Below are 22,338 nucleotides of genomic sequence, written 5' to 3'. Positions count from 1 at the left end.
AGTTCCTGGGATGCGGAGCACGGGGTGATGGAGGAGCCGGGGTGCAGCGGCGCCGAGTTCCCGCGCTGCCGGGTCCCCGCGCCGATGCTCAGCGTGTTCCCATGGCCGGGCCGGGGCCGGGGCCGGGCGGGCGCTGCAGCACCGTGCCGCGGACAGCTCCGGTGTGTGCGGGGCGGCAGCACCGCCCCGGCCCCGGCCCCGGCCCCGCCGCCCCCCGCCAGGCAGAGGCGGAGCCGCCGCCGCCGCCGGCCCCCCCGGCCCCAGCCCCGGGGGATGCCGTGAGCCCAGCCCGACCCCCGGACCCCGCGCTCGGTGTCCCCCTGCGCCCACGGCCGGCAGCGAACGCAAGGAGAGAGGCGCCTCTCCCGTCTATCCCCATCCGCCTGGTGCGGCGGGGGAAAAGCCGGATTTAACACCCTGTGAAAGCCATATGTGCCGTGCACAAGGAGCAAGTGTTGTTTGCTTGTAGAGCTAAGGGCTGCCGTGCCCAAACCCTTCTTCCTCTCATTCCTACTAATGGTATTAATTGCCATTAAAGCTCCCACTCGGTGATGTGCAGCCCAGGGACCCACGCGTCCATCGGTCACCTGGATCAATAGGCTGCAGCCAGAGCAGGCATTGATTTCGTTGTGTAATTCCTTCGACCCCTCCAGCTTTCCTGGCTCCCATCCTGCCCCCACTCCCGCTTCCCACTCCTGCAGTCTCCCTTGACTGCAGCCGTACCAAGGGCCTTAGGGAGTGAGCAATTAATGGCATCAGAAACGCACCTCCCTTCCAGATGGCCAGCTTGGCTTTCACGGGCATTTCTCCCTTTTTCCCTTCTCTGCTCATGAGAAAGCGAAGGCGGCTTCAAACCCAATCCTGGCTTTGGGAAATCACCGCATTTCCCAAATTTAAGACAACCTCTGCAGATTAAAATGCTGGAACAGCTGTGAGGCGATGAAGTGAAGGAGGGAGGGGGAATGGGGCAGTCTTTCCTATTCCCCCCTCGCCCAAGGTGGCACCAGGCAGAAACGTGGCTTAAAGGGAAACTACATCAGGAATAAATCCCGTATTTGTCTTGGGTATTTTCCTTGGTGTCCCATTGGAAACAGCGGGTCCAAGTTCTGGCTGTCCATCAGCCAAGGGCTGGGGGAAAGAGGGGCAGGGGGGAGGTAAAGCACCCCAGCTCGTGTCCCATGCCCAGGGCAGGTTTGAGCCCTGGGTTGGCTCAGAGCAGGCTTTGGATGCGGCTGGTCCCGGGAGTGTTGCTCAGGCCGGATTTCTGTCTAAGCACTCACTAACAGCAAGAGACTTGAAGTCAGGACCGATTTTTTCCAGCTGGGTTGGATGGGTCAGCTCCCCTGCAGCCTCCCTGTCTGAGAGACGGCGAGGAAGCAGCTCGTGATGAGCAGCAGTGCTCGCCCAAGGCAGCTAGGTGAAAACGAGCACATGAATACTCACTTGGGGTACGGAGCTGCTTCTATAGGGATGGAGCAAAGGGCTAAAGGAGCTCCTGCAGCTGCTGGAAGCTCTTCAATCCCTCTGGCTCCTTGGTACAGGCTCTTTCCAGAGGGCCTGTGTCCCATCTGGAGGCAGAGAGGGAAAAGAGCCCTCGGAGGGTTGGGGATGCTTCAAGGTGGTTGATTTCCCCATCTGCTTTTCTTCGGGCAGCCAAACTGTTCCTTATCCCCTCAATAGATTCAAGTCAGAGTGAGTCATCCTCCCTGCCAGGACTCTAACCTGCAGTAATGAGATGTAAATCCTTGCATGACCTATTATATTAGCTTATGCTATATCACACATCTGCCTGGATTAGACGGGAGGGAGATGAAACGTTCCCCGGTAGCAGCCAGCCTCAGACAAGCTGGTGGAAGTTAAGAGGATCCTCTCTCAGCATTGACACCTGATTTGAATAGGATGCAAGCAGTCGCTCGGTTTCCTCCACCACGGTGAGAGGGATCATTTTAGCTCTCCTTGCCAGGTAACAGGAGAACTGCCTCCAAGGCAGCAGCTGGAAACTCTCCCCTCATGCGGGGCTTCATGTGATGCTCCAGAGATCCCTGCAGGGGACCAGGATTCTTCCCACCACTGCCACATAGGGGCAGCCGCCTGCTCCTAGCACAGGGATAAGGCCCAGTGACATCCATCCGTGATGGTGGCAGCTGGGATGGAGCTGAGAGCTCAGCATCCCCTGGGCAGCAGCTCCGGCCGGTGGTAGAGTGGCCTTGGGGACAGTGGGGGACACCTGCCCCCTTTCTTGGAGGTCCCCAGCAGCAAAAAAGCAATAGAAGAGGCTCTGATTACACCTTAATACTAATACTGATACTGATACTAATACTAAGACTAATGCTAATACTAATACTCTGAGCTGAAACAGAGAGCAGCTGCTGTAGGTGTGTTGTGTGCCCTTGTTGGTGCAATCAGCTCGTCTCTGTAAACTACTTTAGCTGTAAGAAGGCAACCATCACTCCGTGACAGCTATGAAGAAGCTGTTAAGAAGATGCTGAGGTGCTGAAGCTCTGAGGTCAAATGCAGGGGGATCTTGTGAGGGAGAGCTTGGCCGGAGGGTCCTGGAGCTGTTTGGGACCACCACGAGCTTCAGCTGCTGAGAGCTCAAGAGAAAATATCATAGAATATAGATAGAATATAATAGAAGCATGGAATGGTTTGTATTGGAAGGACCTTAAAGCTCATCCAGCTCCAACCCCTGCCATAGGCAGGGACACCTTCCACTAGAGCAGCTTGCTCCAAGCCCCATTCAACCTGGTCTGAGCTCTTGACGTAACATCCCTTCAAAGGGCAGCGGGTTCCCTTCTGCCCAGCACTCGGGGAGGTAAAAGTGCTGCTGTGTCACTAATACAGGGGATAGAGCAAGGATAGGGAGAGGGTGGTGTAAATGATCAAATGAATGACTTCCTTTCGTGGTACTCGGATGTAATTCAATGAAGTGAAATGCATCTGGAGTTTGCCTTGGCTGCGGAAGGTGCAATGCAACGCAGCACTCCGCTCGCTATGGAAATGAAATCAAAGCTGCCTTGTCATGACCTAGGGAAGCCATTTCCATGTGAAACCTTCCAACTCCTATAGAACCAAGCCTCTGAGTGCCAAGAATCTGTTGTCATCGCCTAAGGACAAGGTCCCAAAGGGGGGAGGGTCATTTCTGTTCTTATTTGACATTAAGCCTTCGTTTTAGTCAAGGAGAGTGGTTTATCACGTAGGCTGTGTCACACGTAACAAACACTTCGCCCTTTCCAAACCCCCTTGTGTTTAATTGCATCCCGAGCTGTGGGGTGGCAGCAGAGCTGCCCTCAGCGTGGACATCACTGTCTGTGCTCAGGAGGAAGAAGTTGCAAGGTCCTTCACAGGGTCATGCCCATCTCTTCTCTAGAAATACAAAATACTTTCACATTATCACAGTTTTCTTACATTTTTACCGTATTTTTACATTATTTTTACATTTCTAGCATTTTTTTGATAATGAATGATAGACTTAACTTCATAATGGCCCTGGGCTGGCCTAGCAAAGCATCCCCCCTGCGGGACCTGGGAACGGAAGCTGGGATGCTGCCGAGATACCCCCAGATTCCCTCTGAGCCCCCTTATCTCATCACGGGGCTGAGTGCGGGTTCCCAGACTCAGTGTTTGAGCACAGGATTTCTTTGTGTGGGATGGGCATGGTCCTACCAGAGCTGTGCGCAGGGACAGGCAGCCTCTGCCCAAGGGATGCAGGCTTTGGGATGCTGCGGGCGCATCCCCATAAGAGGAGGGTGACCATGCAGGGGAGGAGGTCACAGCACAGGCCAGGGTGGTTGTAACCCCTGCCCGAGGAGCGACGCTGTTGGGGGGTGAGGAGGAAGAAGAGGGAGGTGTTCGGGGTGCGGGTTGGCAGAGCCTGCACCCAAGCAGTGACACAAATCCACCCGGACAGACACACGGAGCATGTAAACAGGCACATGGGGACACCATGTGCTGCCTCACTGCCGGTGGTGCAGAGCCAGCCCGGAGCAAAGGCACACGCCAGCCGGAACACACACACGCACAGCTTTCCCACGGGGGATCTTTCCAGCCTTGCCTTCATTTCCTGGAGTGCTCCGAAGGAAAAGGCAGAGCGGGATGAGGTGAACGGCGCGGAGCGGTGCTGGGAACGGCTTTGTGCTATAAATAGTGCTGGTGATAAAGCCAGGCGTGCAGGGGGGGATGCGCGGGCAGGGCACAGATGCCAGGGCTCTGGAAGCCCACGCATGAGGGATGGAGCAGAAGGAGCCTCATCCGGCCATGATGAGAGCTGGTGGCTTGCTCCGAGCAGCACTGAGTTAGGCATTAGGGTAGCTTGGGAGGGGGCACCGGGCACCCTCTCCTCTTGGGATGGATGCTTTGCAACCCTGGGAAATGGGAAGCAGCGAGGAATTGCAGCTGGAATTGTGCTGGGAACAGATGGGCGCTCCGGTTCCCTTTGAAGTTTGTTGAGGGAGGGGAAGGCTCCCTGAACCCCTGGGGTAAGGGGAGAAGGCAGGGCTGGGATGTAGGGAAGGGTCAGAGCTAAAGGTCAGAGTATCTCTGCTGGGAGCAGGGATGGGACAGGCTGCTCCAAGAAGGAGCGGGAGGAAGCAGGTGAAGGAGCTGGGATAGGGGAGGAAAAGCAAAGCTCCTTCTGCCCCAGGGCCAGGGGCTGGTTCGCAGGAGCTGTGTCTCCTGGCAAGCCATGTGGCAAAGGCAGGGGGAGAGGCAAAGCGAGTCCCTTTGTGCCGTGTCACGGGCACCCTGGCGCTCAGCAGCAATCACTCCCTGCCTGCTGCTGCTGATTCACACTGTGAACTTGAGGCAGGATGGGAGCTGACACAACTGGGCCCAGTGCCCATCTCCCTGTCGCTGATGGGAAGAGGAGGAGGAGGAGGAAGAGGGGACATGTTGTGAGCCAGCACCCAAGGGACACAGTAGCCCCCGGGCATCACGCAGGAGCCGGCAGCCTGGATCCCCCTCAGGCTGCTGATGGGTTCACAGACGATGGGAAAAGCCCCCAATCCCTAAGGAGAAGGCACCTCGTGGGATACAGGCTGTCCTTGGCTGGGCATCAATGGGCAGCAGCCCAGAGTGGGGGAGACCCAGAGACAGGAGTCAGGAGCAAACAGCCCCGTATGGGGGAACTGAGGCACGGGGCTGGCATCAGGAGGGGCTTGGCAGGGCTCAGCCTCCTTTCTGCAGTGAGCAGGATTTCTCACAGCAGTCCCTGTCAGCATCCTCCAGCTGCATCCTGGGATGCTGAGGATGCCAGTGTGGCACCAAACCCCTCCAAAGCTCCCCTCTGCCCATGGGACTGAGCACAGACCTGGTGATGGATGCCATTTTAGAGGAAAACCTGAGGTTTGACTGAGTTTTGGGTTAGGGTTTTGCCACCCTCACAAGAAGGCGCTGGGTACTGCTCGCCATTTCAACAGCATCTTCCTTGCAGGCTTTGCCTGTAAGTGACTTTAATCTTCATAAGCCCCAAAAGTAAAGCTGCTTATAAGGCTGGGGCCTGCTGGAGCACTAGGAGGAATGGGGGATGCAGGGGTTAGCCCAGGGGAAATAAAACCTGTGATGGAACAAGCCCCAGCACATCCCTGTCCTGTCTTAGGGGCAGGAGCACTCGACTTCCACAGGTACCACTGCTGTGTCACTCCGTCCTTCCCACCTCGACCTGAGCCGTACCTGCTGCACCAGCGCTCCCTACTTTTCCCTTCAATCACTCCTGCCAAGAGGAATCTCAGTCTCCATCCCGGCCCAAAGCAGACCCAGAGCTCCTGGCTCCAGTTTGTGCAGCCGGTAAAGCTGATGCCCTGTGCATCTTTTAACACTGAATAATTCTCTGTGGATGAAGGGAACTGTTATAATCCTGCCAGACGCCACCTCCATCCTTCGAGGCAGCAGGGACTCCATAAGGACACCTCCTTCAGGGTGCAGGATCTGGGGAGTCCCATTGCACAGATACCTTCAGCTCCTTGGCTGAGACAAGCAGGGGAGGGAACAAGCCCCAAAAGGTATCCCCAGATCTTCCACCACTTTGTCCAAGCACAGAATCCCAGCCCGGTTTGGGCTGAAGGGACCTTAAAGCTCATCCAGTTCCAACCCCTGCCACGGGCAGGGACACCTTCCACTGGAGCAGCTTGCTCCAAGCCCCTGTGTCCAACCTGGCCTTGAACACTGCCAGGGATGGGGCAGCCAACGGTAGAAGACGAAGCCTGGCTTAAAGGGGAGCTCTGGCAGCATCATCCCTGCATCAACCTCACCCGTTCTCATGGGCAGGATGGAGCCAAGCTGCTCACCCCAGCTCTGTGGCGACTGCCCAGAGATGGGGGGACCATGCCCATGGGAGCGGAGGAGCAGCGAGCAGGATGCGCCGCGTGCGTCGCGCAGGGGTTCGGTCGTCGTGTTCTGTTTTTTATTACAGGTTGAATCTCACAGTCGGTAGCATTACATGAGAATAAAGCACTGGACAGGACTGGAAAAAAAGGCCTCTGGAGACAGCATGCAAACATTGCGACGAGTTTAAAGCAAAACAACCCAAAAGGAAAGCGGCTCGCGGGGCCGCGGCTCGGCGGCGGCTCCCCTGTAACCATCACTTCTGTCGCTGGGGTTTCCTTGCCGTGTGTCCGGTTCATTAGCTGAGTTTATTATTATTCTTCTTCTATCGACCTCCTCCTCCTCCTCCTCCTTCTTCTTCTCTCTTTTTTTTTTGTGTTTTCTTTTAATTACATTAAAAAATAAGATTCGTACTTTAGGAAAACGCCAGCGCGGGGCTGGGCCCCGCTGCAAATCATAAAAAACAGTGAAAAAAACCCAACAACAACAAAAAAAAACACCCAAATTTTGAAAACAAAAATCCCACCCCCCCAGAAAAAAAAAAAAAAAAAAGAACTTGGGAGACCCCAAAAAAACCCCAAAACCTGGGAAAAAATAAAAAATAATAATAAAAAACCAGATTGATTTGGAAGTTTGGAAGCAACCGGGAGAACTGGGGGGGGGAGGGGGGTGAAGCACCCCCCCGGGGCTCCCTCCTGGCCGCTCCCGGTGCCCCCCCCTCACAGGTAGAGCTCCTTCTCTTTGATATGCACTAGCTGTTCACGGAGCTGGTGGAAGGACGGCCGGTGGCCGGGGTCCAGCGTCCAGCACTTCTTCATCACCTCGTAGACGACAGAGGGGCAGCCGTCAGGAGCATCCATCTTATAGCCCTTCTCCACGCGGGGTACCACGTCCTTCAGGGGCTGGGGGGATAGGGGAGGGAGTCAGGGTGGGGAGAGGGGGGGGTGCCCCCTCTGCATACCCATCCCTGAGCGGATGGGGATGAAACACTCACAATTCTCGGATAAGGCACTCGCCCGAAGGAGTAGATTTCCCAGAGGAGGATCCCGAAGCTCCACACGTCTGACTTGGTGGAGAATTTCTGGAGGGAGGGAAGCCTCGTGAGTGGGGGCAGGTAGGGATGGGGGTAATAGATCTTCCCCAGCCCCAGGGCAGCTGGTCTGAGGGGTCAGACAGCAGGGACTGGGGCTCAAGCGCCATCTCTGAATGGAAAAGCTGAGGGAGCGCAGGGTGCACCCCTCTCCGTTCGCCTCCATCACATTCTCATCCTGTGGGGATCACAGAATCCCAGGATGGTTTGCATTGGAAAGGACCCTAAAGCTCACCCAGCTCCAACCCCTGCCACGGGCAGGGACCCCTTCCACTGGAGCAGCTTGCTCCAAGCCCCTGTGTCCAACCTGGCCTTGAACACTGCCAGGGATGGGGCAGCCACAGCTTCTCTGGGCACCCTGGGCCAGCGCCTCAGCACCCTCACAGGGAAGAGCTTCTGCCTTGCATCAATCCAGTCCCCGCTCACCCACCTTTTCTCTAAGTGCTTCTGGTGCTGTCCACTTCACGGGCAGCTTCCCCGTGTCCTGCGTGGAGGAGGCTTCCTTGGTCAGCCCAAAATCGCTGACCTTTGCGATGTTGTCCTCCGAGACCAGCACGTTTCTCGCCGCCAGGTCCCGGTGAACGAAGTTGTTGGCTTCCAGGTACTCCATGGCTTCACAGACATCTCTGGTTGGGGTGGGGAGGGAAGGGAGTCAGTGAGGAGGCCCCAGAACACTGCTGGGTTCTGGGTCAGGGTGGTGGGCACAGCCAACCCTTGCTGCTTTGGCCTGTACTTACAAGGAGAACTTGAGCAGGCAGTCTGCACCGAGGACCGACCGCCCGCGCGACCGCAGGTAGTCTACTAGGCTGCCCTGAAGGGATGGAGATCATAGAATCATGGGGTGGGTTGGGTTGGAAGGGCCTTAAAGCTCATCCAGTTCCAACCCCTGCCACGGGCAGGGACACCTTCCACTGGAGCAGCTTGCTCCAAGCCCCTGTGTCCAACCTGGCCTTGAACACTGCCAGGGATGGGGCAGCCACAGCTTCTCTGGGCACCCTGGGCCAGCGCCTCAGCACCCTCACAGTAAAGAGCTTCTGCCTTAGATCCAACCTGAACTTCCCCTGTTTCAGTTTGAACCCATCACCCCTTGTCCTATCACTACAGTCCCTGATGAAGAGTCCCTCCCCAACATCCTTGTAGCCCCCTTCAGTCACTGGAAGCTGCTCTGAGGTCTCCACGCAGTTTCTCTTCTCCAGGCTGAACAGCCCCAATGTTTTCAGCCTGGCTCCATACAGGAGCTCCTCCAGCCCCTGATCATGACCCTCCTCTGGCCTTGCTCCAGCAGCTCCATGCCCTTGTGTTGAAGACACCAGGACTGCACACAGTGCTGCAGGTGGGGTCTCACGCTGCCATCAGGGTCAGCATCCCACCTACTGCCCCCTCCTGCGTGGGACAACATCCCTCCCTCGGAGCCAGCAATGGGACACGCAACCTCCAACCACCACGGTGGCCCCAGGGTGATGCCACCCAAGCTGGGTCTGTGGGGAGAACCCTGTGGGGACACAGAGGGCACAGGGCGCAGGGGTCTCACCTTGGCCATGTACTCGGTGACGATGTAAAGGCCGCTCTTCTCCTCCACGATCACCCCCAGGAGCTGCACCAGGTTGCTGTGTCGGAGCTGCCTGCGAGGCACGGGAGGGCTCAGGGTAGGGGTTGGGGGGAAGAAGGGGTCCCACGGTCCCCATAGGACACTGGGGACCGCCCACCCCTGCTCATGTGGACAGAGGAGCCCCCTCCCTCACACTGTGCCCCCCGGTAACACTCACGTCATGACGGACGCCTCCGCCAGAAAGGCTTGAGCTGTGGCATCGTTTTTAATGCACTTCACGGCGACTTTGTTGCCCCGGTAATCCCCCAGCATCACATCTGCAGGCCGGGAGAGACGGGCACAGGAGACACTGGGAAGCATCCCGGCCTCCCAGGGCCCCACCATCACCCGGGGGAGCTGCAGAGCCTCTTCCCCCCCAACTTAGGCCCACCACAGCGCTGGGGGCACGGGGCTTACCTCCGAATTCCCCTTTGCCAATGATCTGCAGCAACTTGAGGTCCTTCATGTTGAGGGCCCAGCCGCCTGCGAGAGGGAGGAGGAGGGTGAGGGGGTGCTGGGGGGTCCCCAGGAGCCGGGGAAGGGGCACGGCCACTCACTGCGGGAGAACTCATCCTGTGCCGCCACCGTCCCCTCCATCACCTTGGGTTTGATGAGGCGGGTGCAGAGCCCATCCGCGTCCGTGGTGTAATGCTGGGGAGGGGACATGGGGACATCGCCGTGGGGTGGGGGGACACCATGGGGTGGGGGGTCCCCGTCAAGGCGATGCCAGGCTCTGGGATCCCACCAGGTGGCAGCACAAGGCCATGGATGGAGCACAGAGGGAGCGCGGGGGTCCCAGTCCCTCCTCCTGCCCATCCAGCCACCGCCTTTGTCCTGCCCCCGTCCTCCACTTCTCCCCATGGGGTGGGCAGAGAAGGCCCCACCATCCCTGGGTGGGAGCTCAGACCCATATGCCCCAGCTCCCCCCACCTCACACCTATGGTCCCCATGCTGGCCGAGGGGGACAGGAGCAGTGGGCCCTCACCTCCACCAGCTGCATGAGGTTTTCGAAGTAGACCTCCTCGTCGATGCTCAGCTTGCTGGAGGAGTAGATGATGCGGTAGTGCTCCACCTTCCCCTCGCAGCTGACGCACAGCGTGTAGTCCCCGGGGTAGTTGGTGCTCTCCCGCACCAGAAACAGCCCCGTCTCGGGGGGGTACAGCAGCCTCTCCGCCTGCTCCCGAGTGATCTTCCCATGAAACCACCTGCAACGGGCACACAGGGCAGGGTGAGCATTGGGATGTGTTTGGGATGGGGACGTGGAGCAGCCTTCAGCCCTGCCTGCATGGAGCCAGCTTGCCCGTGCTCCTCCTTGCTACCCCTATGCACCCCATCACACAGCTCCTTCCATGGCGTCCTGCTCCCCTCCCCACAGCAGCCCTGGCTCCTCCAGACTGGGTCACCGCTGGCTCTGGGATGCAGCAGGGATATCAAACCCATCCATCCACCCATCTCCTACCCCTCCCATACAGACCCCACTCCGACCCCCTTCTTCCTCCCAGCAGCCTTCACAACCATAACTTTGGGGAAAGGACCCACTTTGGCATGCAACCCAACCATCCATCATCTTCCCAGCTCTGCAGGCAGCTCCAGAGGTGCACAGAGCTTTCCCCAGCAGCACTGGATCCCAAATCCACTTGGGACTGCCCACCTGGGAAAGCCCAACCCCTGCTCCTTCTGCCTTTCCACCTCACTAAGCCCTGAGAGGGATTCTGTGGGGACACGGGGTCAGCTGGATCTCTGGTCTGATGCACTGGGGATGCTCCCCCCAGTATTCCCCATGGCAGAATCCCCAGTGGATACTCACGGCATGAGGCTGAGCTTGATCCCAGCTTTCACCCCTTCCCGCTTCTGCACGTAGTTAGCAGGGATGATGCCCTCCCGGCCCACCTTGTTCTTTGCCTTGTACCAATTGGGATCCTGCAGGGACAGCAGAGATGTCACAAGGAGCCCACGGACTCTGGAGACAGCAGCATCACACCCGGGCTGTGCATGTCCCCAAGCTGCAGGCAGGATGGGGTGTGCAGGGGACAGCCACAGAGGTCAGGGTGGGTGCTGGGGCAGCAAACCCCAATGCTGGTGGCCCCATGGGGGTCACCACGACGCCCTTCCCAGGCTGTTGGGTACCCCAGAGCCCCCTGACCCACGGCCCCTCTCCTTTCCCACCCCAGCACCACGCATCGCTCCAACGTGAGCCTCTCCCCAACCTCCTCCACTTCCCAGGAGGCACTCCAGAGGCTTCCAATTCGGAGAAACCTTAACTAAGGAGGCCATGAGTTAATTAACCGAACGCGTGGCCCCATTCCGGCCCTGCGGGACGTCCACCGGGACCAGGAGATCGCACTGACACAGCGTGTGGCGGGATGCAGGGATGCTCCCGGCATGGCGCTGGCAGCAGGGTGCTGCCATGGGGAGGTGATGGCCTTACCTTGGTGACAGCGACAATGGTCAGGACGTCTCCTTTGCTGAAGGGCAGGTCCTGCTCGGCGGTACCGTGGAAGTTGTACTTGGCGATACATTCTGTACCAGAGGGCCAAACAGCCTGGCCGGGGACAGCAGGATGGTGTCAGAGCCCAGCTGAGCACCCCCGGCCCCCCCAACCCATCCTGGTGCAAACCCAATGGGATTCACTTAAACCTGCAGCACTCAGGGGGATTTGGGGCAGCCCAGATGGGGTTTTTCAGCTGGGATGAGGATGGAGGGACACAGACACACTCAAACACAGGTCCCCACAGTCCCTTCTGAGCCCTGGGGCCACCGCTGCACAGGTGAAGAGCCTGCTCCATCCCTGCCTGGTGCTTACCTGCATCCCTGACATCTTCTCAGGAGGCTGCAGCGCGACTCTCACAGGGGGAACACGTCACTGGGTACCATGAGACCTGCAGCAGGGGCAAAGGACAACTCAGAATCCCAGACTGGTTTGGGCTGAAGGGACCTTGAAGCTCCTCCAGCTCCAACCCCTGCGATGGGCAGGGACCCCTTCCACTGGAGCAGCTTTCTCCAAGCCCCTGTGTCCAACCTGGCCTTGAACACTGCCAGGGATGGGGCAGCCACAACCAGGCATGGTGGGCTGTGTAAGGATAATGCACAAGGAACCCTGCTGCAAAGGATGCTCCCAGAGCCACGTCAGCATCTCTTAACCACCAAGAAGGGAACAGATCAAGATGTTGCTTCCAACATGTCCCCAGAGCGATGCAGAAGCGAGAGCTCTGGGTCCACTCAGCTGAGGGTGGGACCAGCACAGAACTGCTCACCCGGATTATAAGGTATTTGCATGGATCCAGCTTCTTAAGAGCGGAGGTTTATGTGCTGCGTGACCACTGCAGCATCAGCATCAAGGATCCAAGGGAAGAAACGGGACAGTACAGGGGGATGGAGATGCCTGGGGATGGGATGGGAGCAGAGACAACCTCCAAGAGCCACTGAAGCCCATTTCCCAGCCCAGGGTGGCTGCTGCCTCGTCGTGGAACCAGCAGTGAGAAGCTCCAAACCCTTTGCCTTGGAAACCCCCCCCGGGGCAGCCTCATCCTGCAGAGCCTCCTCATCCTGAAGCAGTTTGGAGGGTTTTGGGCAGCCCTGGAGCTCAGCCGGTGTTTTTCAGCTGGGATGGGGATGGAGGGATGATGGAGGGACACACACACGCACACACACACAGGGGCTGCCGGTGAGGTGGTTCACGGCCCCTGCAGCACCAAGGGGGAAACTAAGGCACAGGGGATCCAGCCAGGGATGCAGCTTCCCCAAGCCCCACGCTCATATCCAGACACATCCTGATCCCTCCTTGGCAGCACTGGGGATGACACAGCCGGAGCCCTGCTCTCCCGCAGTGCCTGGTGACCCCCATGTGGAAACATCCAGCCCCGGGAGCTTCCCAGGCCCGGGATCCAAAGGAAATAAACCACATCTATTCCCTGCAGGATCAACCCCCCGGCAGCACCCCGAGGCCCCGGGCTGGGCCGCATCCTGCCCCGGCATGTGGGAGGGGAACAAACCCGCCTTTATGCTCGCTGCTCGGACCCTGGGGAAGGAATGAAGTCACCATCCCCAGCATCAAACCAGGCTTTCTTGGGCTGGGGCACAGGGTCGTGCTGAGCGGGGGGCACGGAGCGGGATGTGCGGGATGCAGGAAGCGCATCCCTGCCCCAAAACCCACCCAGGTGCTCCTGAATCCATCGCACGGGCTCGGGGCTGGCAGCGGCCGCTGCTGACTGCGGCTCAAAATAGTTTGGGAAGGAGGAACTGAAACGAGAGGCAAGGCTGGAGGAGGAAGAAGATAAGGGGCAGAACCACAGGGAGGAAGAGAGCGGACGCAGACACGGCCCCGGCTCCATCACAGCCATGCCTGGAACCATCCGGAACAGGCATCACGCTCCCACCACCTCCTTCACTGTCCCCCAGGCCACAGGGCCCTTTAGTTTTGGCAGCAGAGAGAACTCAAGGCTCAGACACTCACCCCAAGGGCAGGGTTTGAGGACCCAAAGCTGAGCACTCGGGTTTCCAGTGAAGCCCATCACCACAGCGTCTGGGCTCCACGCACTGGGTTTTCTTCCCAGGCAGCCATGGGGCTGTTGATGAAGAACAGCATCTCGAGACGGCACCCAAACCCTTCTTGATGGCACCCATGAGGTGGGAACACAGCCACAGAGGTGGCCAGGAGCTGAGGGAGCGCAGCGGTGGGTGATGCTGGGCTGGGCAGCAGCAGCTGGGAATGCAGCCCCCCAGAACTGCCCCATCTCCAACGCGTTTCCAAGCTGCTTTTTGGTTAAATTCAGAATTTACACCTGGTGTGGAGCAAAGGGTCCGGACAGCACCAGTCTGAAACGCAGCCCAAGGGAAACAGGGAATAAACTACACCCCTCCATCAGTCCAGGGAGGGATTTGGCTAACGCCTGGAAGGAGCTGGTTGAAGAAGAGGTGCCTCTGCATCCCTGCAGGGGGAATTGCCCATTGCCAGGGCTTTCGGCCCCTGTTCCCCACCGAGCACGCTGTGGGGACACCGAGCAGGAGCCGGCCCCGGCTGTTGCTCAAGGACCAGCTCGTCCCTAAAGTGCTGAGTCAGCACTTCCCACCACCCGGGCGCTCCGACGTCGTGATTCTAACCCTAAACTCCCCAAAGGAGAGAAAGCAGCAGCAGGAGGCTTCACCCTGGATCTGACTCCAGCTGGAAAGCCCGCAGGAGCTAGGTTGGGATGCCAGGGAGCATCACCTCGAAGAGACGCACAAAGACCCATCCCAGGACCACCAGGCTGGAAAAGCCACTTCCACCCTGCACCAGAGCAGGATCTTTCCATTCCCGAAGGATGGTTGGTTGGGCTTTCAGCTCAGGAATGTCACCAGCACTTACAGCTCACAAATGCAGAGGGGCTCCAAAATGTACAGCCTGCCTTTGGGCTCTCAGGCCTTCATAAAGAGCACTTTCTTTCCCTTTTAAAGAGGAAACTGCCCCAGCAAACCCCGTCACAAGGAACACGCTCCATGGCAGTTTGTACCTTGGGGATCACGGACATCGCGTGGTGGCACTGGCATAGAAAGCACAAGGGGAGGTGGTTAACAGCATCGGGGCTGCCCTGATGTCCCCCCTACATCTGGTCACTGACCTCCCGCAGGTGACTTTTAAGCAGCAGCCTGGTTATTTATCACCTCGCTTTAATCACTACCTAATTCCTGCCTCAGAGGAGGAGGAGGAAACCCTGTACCCCTGAGAGCAGTGAGGCCGCTGCCACCCGGCCCCCCAAGGCGCTGTGCCTGCGGTGGCCTCATGTGACAGCCAGCGCGGTTCCTGCCGAGCACGTCACCCGCTGTCACCCAGCATGGCCCCAGCCTCGTGCCCCCGCTCGTTTCCGCCATCCTGCCTTATCCCGATGGGAGCCGGCGCTGGGACAAGGATGCGGTGATGGATCCCGAGCCTCAAGGGAGCATCGTTCCCTGCTTTTCCAGCCGGTGAGCTGTGCGAAAACACACGCATGGCCCCTTCTCAAAGCAGAGGGGCTTCCCCAAGGAGGATGCGCAAGAGCAGAAGCCAGCTTGAAGCAAAGAAATGAACATTAAGAAAATAGCCAGGGAGCCGCCCAGCAGATTCAGCAGAGCTGACAGCCAGGTTTGGCTCTTCAGCTCTGCCAGGAGACGGCTGCACTCCCCCTGGAAACATCCCATCCCCATTCCCGTTGGGAAGCAGCCAGAGTGCCCTTCCTCTGCCCGAGCATCTCTGCTCTAGCCAGGCAAGGAACCTCAGCCCCATGATGGGCACTGGGAACGGCCGAGATTCACCCCTGCTGCCTCCCCGCGCCCAGATTTCCCTCTGGGAAGCCCGGTTCATAGTGAAGACCGGGGAAGGCAGGTAGGGCAGGAATGGTGAATACCACAGGCACCCTGATAATCCAAAGAGCACCAGGGAAACCTTTCCTCTTGTCAATCACCAGCCAAAATCATGCTGCACCAGACCCATGGGCAGGCTGGGACCAGCATCCAGGGGAATTTGGGACCCCCCGACCGAATCCCACTGGCACCAAGGGATGGGTTGAGGGAAAGATGCCACATTTGCACCTCAAACCCACTTAGCTGGAGGGAAACGGGGAGCAGCCCCTGCCCAGCCCCAGCTAAAGCAAGCTGAGTTGTAGATAGTAGCAAAGCTTCACTCCCATGGAATGCAGGGCGCAGGCACCATCCGCATCCACCTCACCGCAACATCTCCAGTCCTCAACAACTCAAGTTTCTTTAAACTTCACCAAAAATAACCCAACCCCAACCAGACTACATCCTCACGCTCTCCAAAAGATCTTATCTCCTGTTATTACAAGTAACACCTACGATAACTGTAATCGAAAGACAAACGTTCTTCCTTTATCTCATCAGCGAGCTGGCTGCGCTCGCAGGGTTCTGCTGCTCTCCCCAGGCCCAGCATGGCTGGAAAGGCCGGGGGGGGTCTTTCCTTTTCTTGCTTTCATTTCTTTATGCTTCTCTTCAAGGGAAGATGTTGCTCTTCAGACTAAGCAGGTGCCGAGGGGAGGCAGGTGAAGGGCTGGAGAGATGCTGCCTCCGGCCTCCCCATGGCAAAGGGCTGCTCCTCATCATCATCTTTCCTACACAAACCAACCCATCAGGGTGATTTTCCACCCTCCTTATCCCACAGATCGCCCCGGCATCCCTTTCCAGGGCGACCTTACAGGTCCTGGGGGGTGTCGGGGCATCCTTGGGGATGGGCACACGGTGAAGCCGCTTGGGGCACGGTTCAAAGGGTTTTCATTGCAAACACCCACCCCAAACTGAAAAGACGAGGGGGGAACGCAGTGGTTGCAGAGTGAAGAGCACCCCAAACCTCCCTGTGCTTCCAGGGGGATTGTCCCGGTGCTGCTCCCCTTGAAGAGGCTTTGCTTCATCACCACCGTCCTACCGATGCACAGTGAGGGACGGGTACCCAAGGGATGCTCCCTGCATCCCTCTGCTGCGCTCCCACGGTCCTCTCTGGCCACTCTCCACCTTGGCAGGGATTGGGATGGGCTCTTCCAGAGGAAAGCTGGGTTGAGCTCCCCTCCGCTGGGAAGGGAAGCAGCCATCACCCTCCCCACGCTGCCCGGCCCTTGCACCTCAGGTTGGAGTTATTGTGTGTGACTTTTCTCCCCGCGTGCTGGCACAGCCCCTTTCACTCTCGATCAACCGACGGGCAACAGCCGCCGCTATAAATAACCCGTCCCCGCCTCGGGGACCAGAAACACGAACATCAATACACAAAGATAGGGGAAAACCCCCAAAAACTGCTGCCAGCCCCTTATGACGCCCGGCCCCAGCTCCCTCCTTCTGCCCCAACCACTCTCAAAAACCCCGCCAGCAGCAACCCAAACGGGCCCGGCCTTTGTATGGGATGAGGACGGGGATGGGGCGGGAGGATGAGGATGGAGACGGGGATAGGGCGGGAGGAGGGAGAGAAGCGGTGCCAGCCCCTCGCCGGGCGGCGGGTCCCCCCCTGGGCAGGGGATGCTGCGGGGGTCCCTGGCTCCCTGCATGACCGGGACCGGAGGACGCAGCCCCCTCCCCGGCGGTGCCGCTGTCCCTGGGGCCCGGCGCGGGGCGGGGGTCACCCGTGCCGGGTCAGGCAGCACGGCCGTGCCCCCCCGCCCGCCCCGCAGGCCCCATTGTCTGTGCTGGGCGGCCGGGCCCGGCCCCGCTGCCCCCGCGGCTGGGACGAGACCCCCAGTCCGGTGCGGGGGGGTGCGGGCACCTCCGGTACGTGCGTGTGTGCCCCCCCCCCCCCGCCGCCCCCCGGCTCGGCACTCACCTCCCTCGGGCAGGGGGCTCAGCCCGCCGCCGGCTGCTCCATGCGGCGCTGCCGGGGGCCTCCGGGCTCGGTTGGGCCGGCGGGGGGGTGCGGGGGGGGCGGAAGGGGCGGAGGAAGCCGGAGCCGCCGCTGCCGCCGCCCGGCGGGGCCGAGCCCGGTGCGGCGGGAGGGAAGCGGGGAGGTGCGGAGGCAGCGGCGCGTCCGCAGCCCGGGTCGGGCCGGGCCGGGCCGGGCGGGGGGCGCGGGGTCCGCCCGGGGCGGCGGGGCCTGCTGGGAGGAAGCGGCGCCCGGAATCGGAGCGCGCCTGCGCCGGCACGGCTCGGAGCGGCGCGGAGCGGAACGGGGCGAGCGGAGCGGGGCGGAGCGGGGCCGCCACCTGCCGGGGGCCGGCGCACCCGCACCGGCACCGGGAGCGGGACCCGCATCGAGCCCTCCTCCCCTGTGCTCCTGCCCGCGCCGCGGGTGCCTGCTCGGTGGGCGCAGAGTTGCGCTGAGGTAGTACCGAAACAGCGTTAGAATACAGATGAAACGCTGCTGCTGCTGCTGAGCCAGCGATAAATAGCAGTGAAATGGTCAAGTAGCAAAGTACCATCAAAATACTAGCAAAATACTATCAAAATGCTATCAAAATACTATAATATACTATTACTGTACTATACTATATTGTATGTAGTGTGTAGTATATAGTATATACTATATACTATGGACTATATATACTATGTATACTATATATGCTATATATACTATATATGTATGTAGTATATATGCTACATATGACATACAATGTACTACATACTATATCCTATAACAATAATAATATAATACAATGCAATGTAATACAATATACTGATATATATATCATTAGTATATTGCATTACATTGTATTGTATTATATATGATATATATTGTATTATATATGATATAATACACGATGTGATATCATTATATCGTAGAATCATAGAATCATAGAATAGTTAGGGTTGGAAAGGACCTTAAGATCATCTAGTTCCAGCCCCCCTGCCATGGGTATATCCTTTCCTATCCTATTATATATAACCTAATATAATGTAGCATGACATAATTTAATTAAGATATGATATGACATAACATAACGTAACATATTTATATGTAATTTATATAACATAAATAGTAACAATGTTACATGCAATAATACTATATAACTTACTAATCATATATGATCCATGCTATGCTATGATGTGATATAATGTGAAATGGTAATATATGATCCTTAAGCTCCCTTCCAACCCAAACCGATCTATGATTCTACGGTTCTATGGTATAACATCCATAGCAACAGTAATAGCAATCATGGTGATAACGACAGCGATGCTGCTGATGGGGTGAGGGTGTCGGGGCACAGCTGCAGCAGGGTGGGAAGCCGTCGGTGCCCTGCACTGCAGGCACTGCGTGGCCAGGCCTGAGAACCTGCCTGAGGTGTTGGGGTTGTTCCAGCAAGGAAGCAGCGTGGAAGGAGGGATGAGAAAAGAAACAGCGCTTGGGCATCCTGCAGCGTTTCCTTATCCACCGCCACGTGGGGCCCTTGGGATGGTTGGAGATTGCTCCATCCTTGGGGAAAGGCGCAGGCCCATGGGTGCTGGGCAGGGACCGGAGAGCCCCCCTTCTCGCCGGGAGGCCTCGCTGGAACACCAAGGTGCAAAGGTGCCTCGGCACCCACACCAAGGTGGCTGTTGGTTGTCGCTTCCTGCCCCCGCAGGACAGAGCAGGAAGCCCAGGCACCAGCCTCCCTCCCCTTTTTGGCTACCCCTTGCTTCACCCCATGCTTCAGCATCCCCCTGCTGAGCCATGGGTGCCCAAAACCCATCCAGTTGGGGAGAAAGACAATGCCAGCAGCTCCGCTGGCCAGGGAGGCTCTGGAGAGCATCACTGCATGGAAAGAGATCGCACACTGAGTGTGGTACCCCCAAGGAGGATGGGGAGGGAAGGGGCAGGAACTCTTCCCACCATCTCGGCTTGTCTCCTGCTGGACAAGGGATAAGAGCTCACAAAGACACTCCAGAGTACCAGCCCTGCGTGGCTGTGAGGGGACGATGCACTCCCTGGGATGAGGGGACCACAAAGAGGTGATGGAGATGTCCGCGAAGGGAACAAAGGGACTGTAGAAGATAGGGAAAGTCAGGGGACAGAGCCAGAGCGGCCAATGGGATGAGTTGCAAAGCCCAGCCTGTTTTTAGGCAGCACATCCTTGCTCCCATAGAAAACAAGGAGCCAAGGACCTGCTGGTGGAGTTGGGCACCCCAGAGCCTTTGCTGCCCCAAGCTGCCCCTGGGGCCTGGTAGGTTCATGGGGCGTTGGGGTGGTGGGGAAGGGGCTCGTCTTCACACGGTCCCTGAGCAGAGCCGACCTGGGAGGAAATGAAACCAGCTCATGCATCCGTGTGCACCAGAAACGCAGCTGCGGATGCAAGCCCCAGCCTACCCACACGCCCCAGTGCACCCACCCGCACTTGCACGCTCACAGGTGTGACAGGGGGGGTGATGTGGGGTGACACAGGAGGCCAGAGACGGAGGAGAGGGGCAGAGGCAGGTTTTCCCTCCAGGTGTTTCCATCAGAGGGAGGGAATTTCTGTGTGATAGGAGCTAAAATCACAGGATCCCAGCATAGTTTGGGTTGAAGGGGCCTTAAAGCTCATCCAGCTCCAACCCCTGCCACAGGCAGGGACCCCTTCCACTGGAGCAGCTTGCTCCAAGCCCCTGTGTCCAACCTGGCCTTGAACACTGCCAGGGATGGGGCAGCCACAGCTTCTCTGGGCACCCTGGGCCAGCGCCTCAGCACCCTCACAGGGAAGAGCTTCTGCCTAAGAGCTCATCTCAGTCTCCCCTCTGGCAGGTTCAAGCCATTCCCCTTGGCCTGGCCCTACAGGCCCTTGTCCAAAGTCAATAAATATCCTCCCTCACTTCAGGACTGGGTCTGAGGTTCCACCTTCCATGAGGCTGGAGAGCAACACAGGGCTGGGGGGTCTCAACTTTCAGACGAAAACAGCAGGCATCAACTCAGCTTGCTGGGGAATCCTGTTCCTTCCCAGGTTTTCCCAGTCCATCAGAACCAGGAATAGGGAGACACCCCAACAAATGCACAGCTACGAGTGCTCAAAGCTGCTGTCGGGGCTTTTCCTCCCCTCTGAAGGTCCATTCTTGCAGCCCCAAGACCATCAGCATCCCTGATAACCTAGGAAGGGTCTTTGTTTGAGAGTGGGTGATCTGCTGGCTGGAAGGGAAGGATGGATTTGGCCACACCAGGAGACGAGGATAGCCATCTCCTTGCCGTGCACCAGGAGAGGGGGCCCTTCAGCTGCCGGGAATCACCAGGAAAAGGGAAAACCACAGAAAGGGGGGAAAAAGCAACAGAGGAGCTGAGAGTAAACTCCCGACAGGGCGATATTCCTTTGCTTGAGGGAGGGAAAAGGAAAAGGGAAAGGGAAGGGTTGCTGCGTTGGATATACTAGACAGCAGAGGATCCACAGGCGGTGCTGGGAACATCAGAGGGAAGCTGGCCTGGCAGCTGCCGGCTCATTCCACCCTGGAGAATTCCCTTTCCAGCTCCAAATCCCTCGAAGGGACCCAGGTTCGGCTGGTTCCGCGGCTCCCGGAGCTACAGGGGCAGTGGGGACATGGGATGCTCTGGAGGGGGGTGTCAATCTCCTCCAGATCCGCCTTCCCAAACGCGCATCCCCAAACCCCTCCATTCAGGGATGCCCCCCCTCTCCTCCGGCTCCGCAGCACTGCGGAGCTGGTGTGACCGGTGCCACGGGAGGGCGTCCATGTCCCAGACCCAGCGGGAAGGGACAAACCGCGCCAGTGAATGCGGATCCAGCCTTGGTTCTCGGGGGCCTTCTCCCATCCAAAGCCTTCTCGGATGGGGAGAGCTCATGCCAAAGCTCGGGATCCTCGTTTCCAGGCTGGTTTTAATGAAAGCGGAAGAGGAGCAGCTTTGGGGATGCTGCTTCCCGGGGGTGGCTTCCCACCTCCAGCATGGGAGCTGGAGACCCCCTGCACTGCCTGTGGCCCCCCTGGCATCCCCTGCTTTACCCACCCTGATGGGGCTCAGGGAGCTGATTTTAGGGTCACGCTCAGCTGGGACCCCTTATTATGGGGACAATTAGTGAGGGGTCTATGGGGAGAGATGAGAGCCCTTGTGTCACTCCCTTCAGATCTTCTTTTCTGCCACCCGGTGCCAGCTTTGGGGCCATGCAGGTGATTGCCAGCCCATAATACATCCCGGCTGTCCAGTCCACATCTCGCTTCCAAGGCCAGGTTTGAGGAGCATCCAAAATCCCAAAGGCTTTTGGCTCACAATGCCAGTGCTTATGGGACCTGGTGGCCCCGGCTCCATGGGGACATGTCTTTGTGGCTGCTTGTTCTTGGCCCCATGTGAAATCATGCCCATGCCCATGCTGGGGTGGGAGACAGCCAGATCTGAGGCTATTCCAGGAGCCTGGAGCTTTGCGTGCAGGAAGTGGTTATCTCTGCATCTCCGTTGTTCCCTTCTCAACCCGGGGACAAACTCCATCCTTACCCACTTTCGTGTTTCTGATTAACAGGTACCTTGTACCTCTAATGATCCCAGGGCAATCGATCTGCCCACACACTGCTTTCCAGAGGGAAGAGGGAGGTGAAGGATGGGAGTAGGAAGAAGAGTTCATACTGATCTGGGAGCTCTCACAGCACAGGGGCAGAGCCATGGTTCACATGTGCAGCACTCTTGGCTCAAGATTCCCTCCATCCACAGGTCTAGCAGAGCACCAGCTTCTTCTCCAACCCACCACAGAGGGAAACTTCACCAGGGAAGATCCCATCATCTCCAGAACCCCAGAAGCTGAGGGCTGAGGAGAGATTTTCACCCCCAAAAGGCAGAAACCAGACGTTATCCCCACTGTGAAGCGGCTGCTCCTGGGGTTCAAGGCATGGGAGAGCCCCACGCTGTCCCGATGGAGCTGCAAAGAGAGAGATGGTGTTTGGGGGTTTCCTTCTCCATGGGAAGGAGCTCCAAAAGCCTGCTGGTGCGGCGGGCAAGCAGAACACTGGGGCA

The 22,338-nt window shown here is 58.2% G+C and overlaps 1 protein-coding gene across 1 annotated transcript; it reads right to left on the bottom strand.

Moving 5' to 3' along the window:
• Positions 1 to 6,431: 6,431 nt before the first annotated feature.
• On the bottom strand, positions 6,432 to 17,484 carry CSK (C-terminal Src kinase). The gene is made up of 13 exons (XM_080626582.1): positions 17,272 to 17,484; positions 11,803 to 11,878; positions 11,428 to 11,541; positions 10,807 to 10,919; positions 9,985 to 10,204; positions 9,557 to 9,650; positions 9,417 to 9,482; positions 9,178 to 9,277; positions 8,943 to 9,033; positions 8,149 to 8,222; positions 7,842 to 8,037; positions 7,316 to 7,402; positions 6,432 to 7,223 (listed from the first exon to the last, which is right to left on the bottom strand). Exons 2-13 carry the CDS (start codon positions 11,815 to 11,817, stop codon positions 7,041 to 7,043), a joined length of 1,353 nt encoding a protein of 450 aa, XP_080482708.1. The 5' UTR covers positions 11,818 to 11,878; positions 17,272 to 17,484; the 3' UTR covers positions 6,432 to 7,040.
• Positions 17,485 to 22,338: the final 4,854 nt, after the last annotated feature.

Source organism: Psittacula echo, assembly GCF_963264785.1.
Source record: "Psittacula echo genome assembly, chromosome: 10".
Classification (NCBI taxonomy): domain Eukaryota; kingdom Metazoa; phylum Chordata; class Aves; order Psittaciformes; family Psittacidae; genus Psittacula; species Psittacula echo.
The sequence above is the reverse complement of the archived record's forward strand: the minus strand, read 5'-3'. Positions and strand labels throughout refer to the sequence as shown.

Coding starts and splice junctions, on each gene's coding strand:
- CSK (XM_080626582.1), bottom strand. Junction 9,483..9,556: donor ACAGGATGAGTTCTCCCGCA/GTGAGTGGCCGT, acceptor TCCCTCTCGCAG/GCGGCTGGGCCCTCAACATG. Junction 8,038..8,148: donor TGCCTGCTCAAGTTCTCCTT/GTAAGTACAGGC, acceptor CACCCCAACCAG/AGATGTCTGTGAAGCCATGG.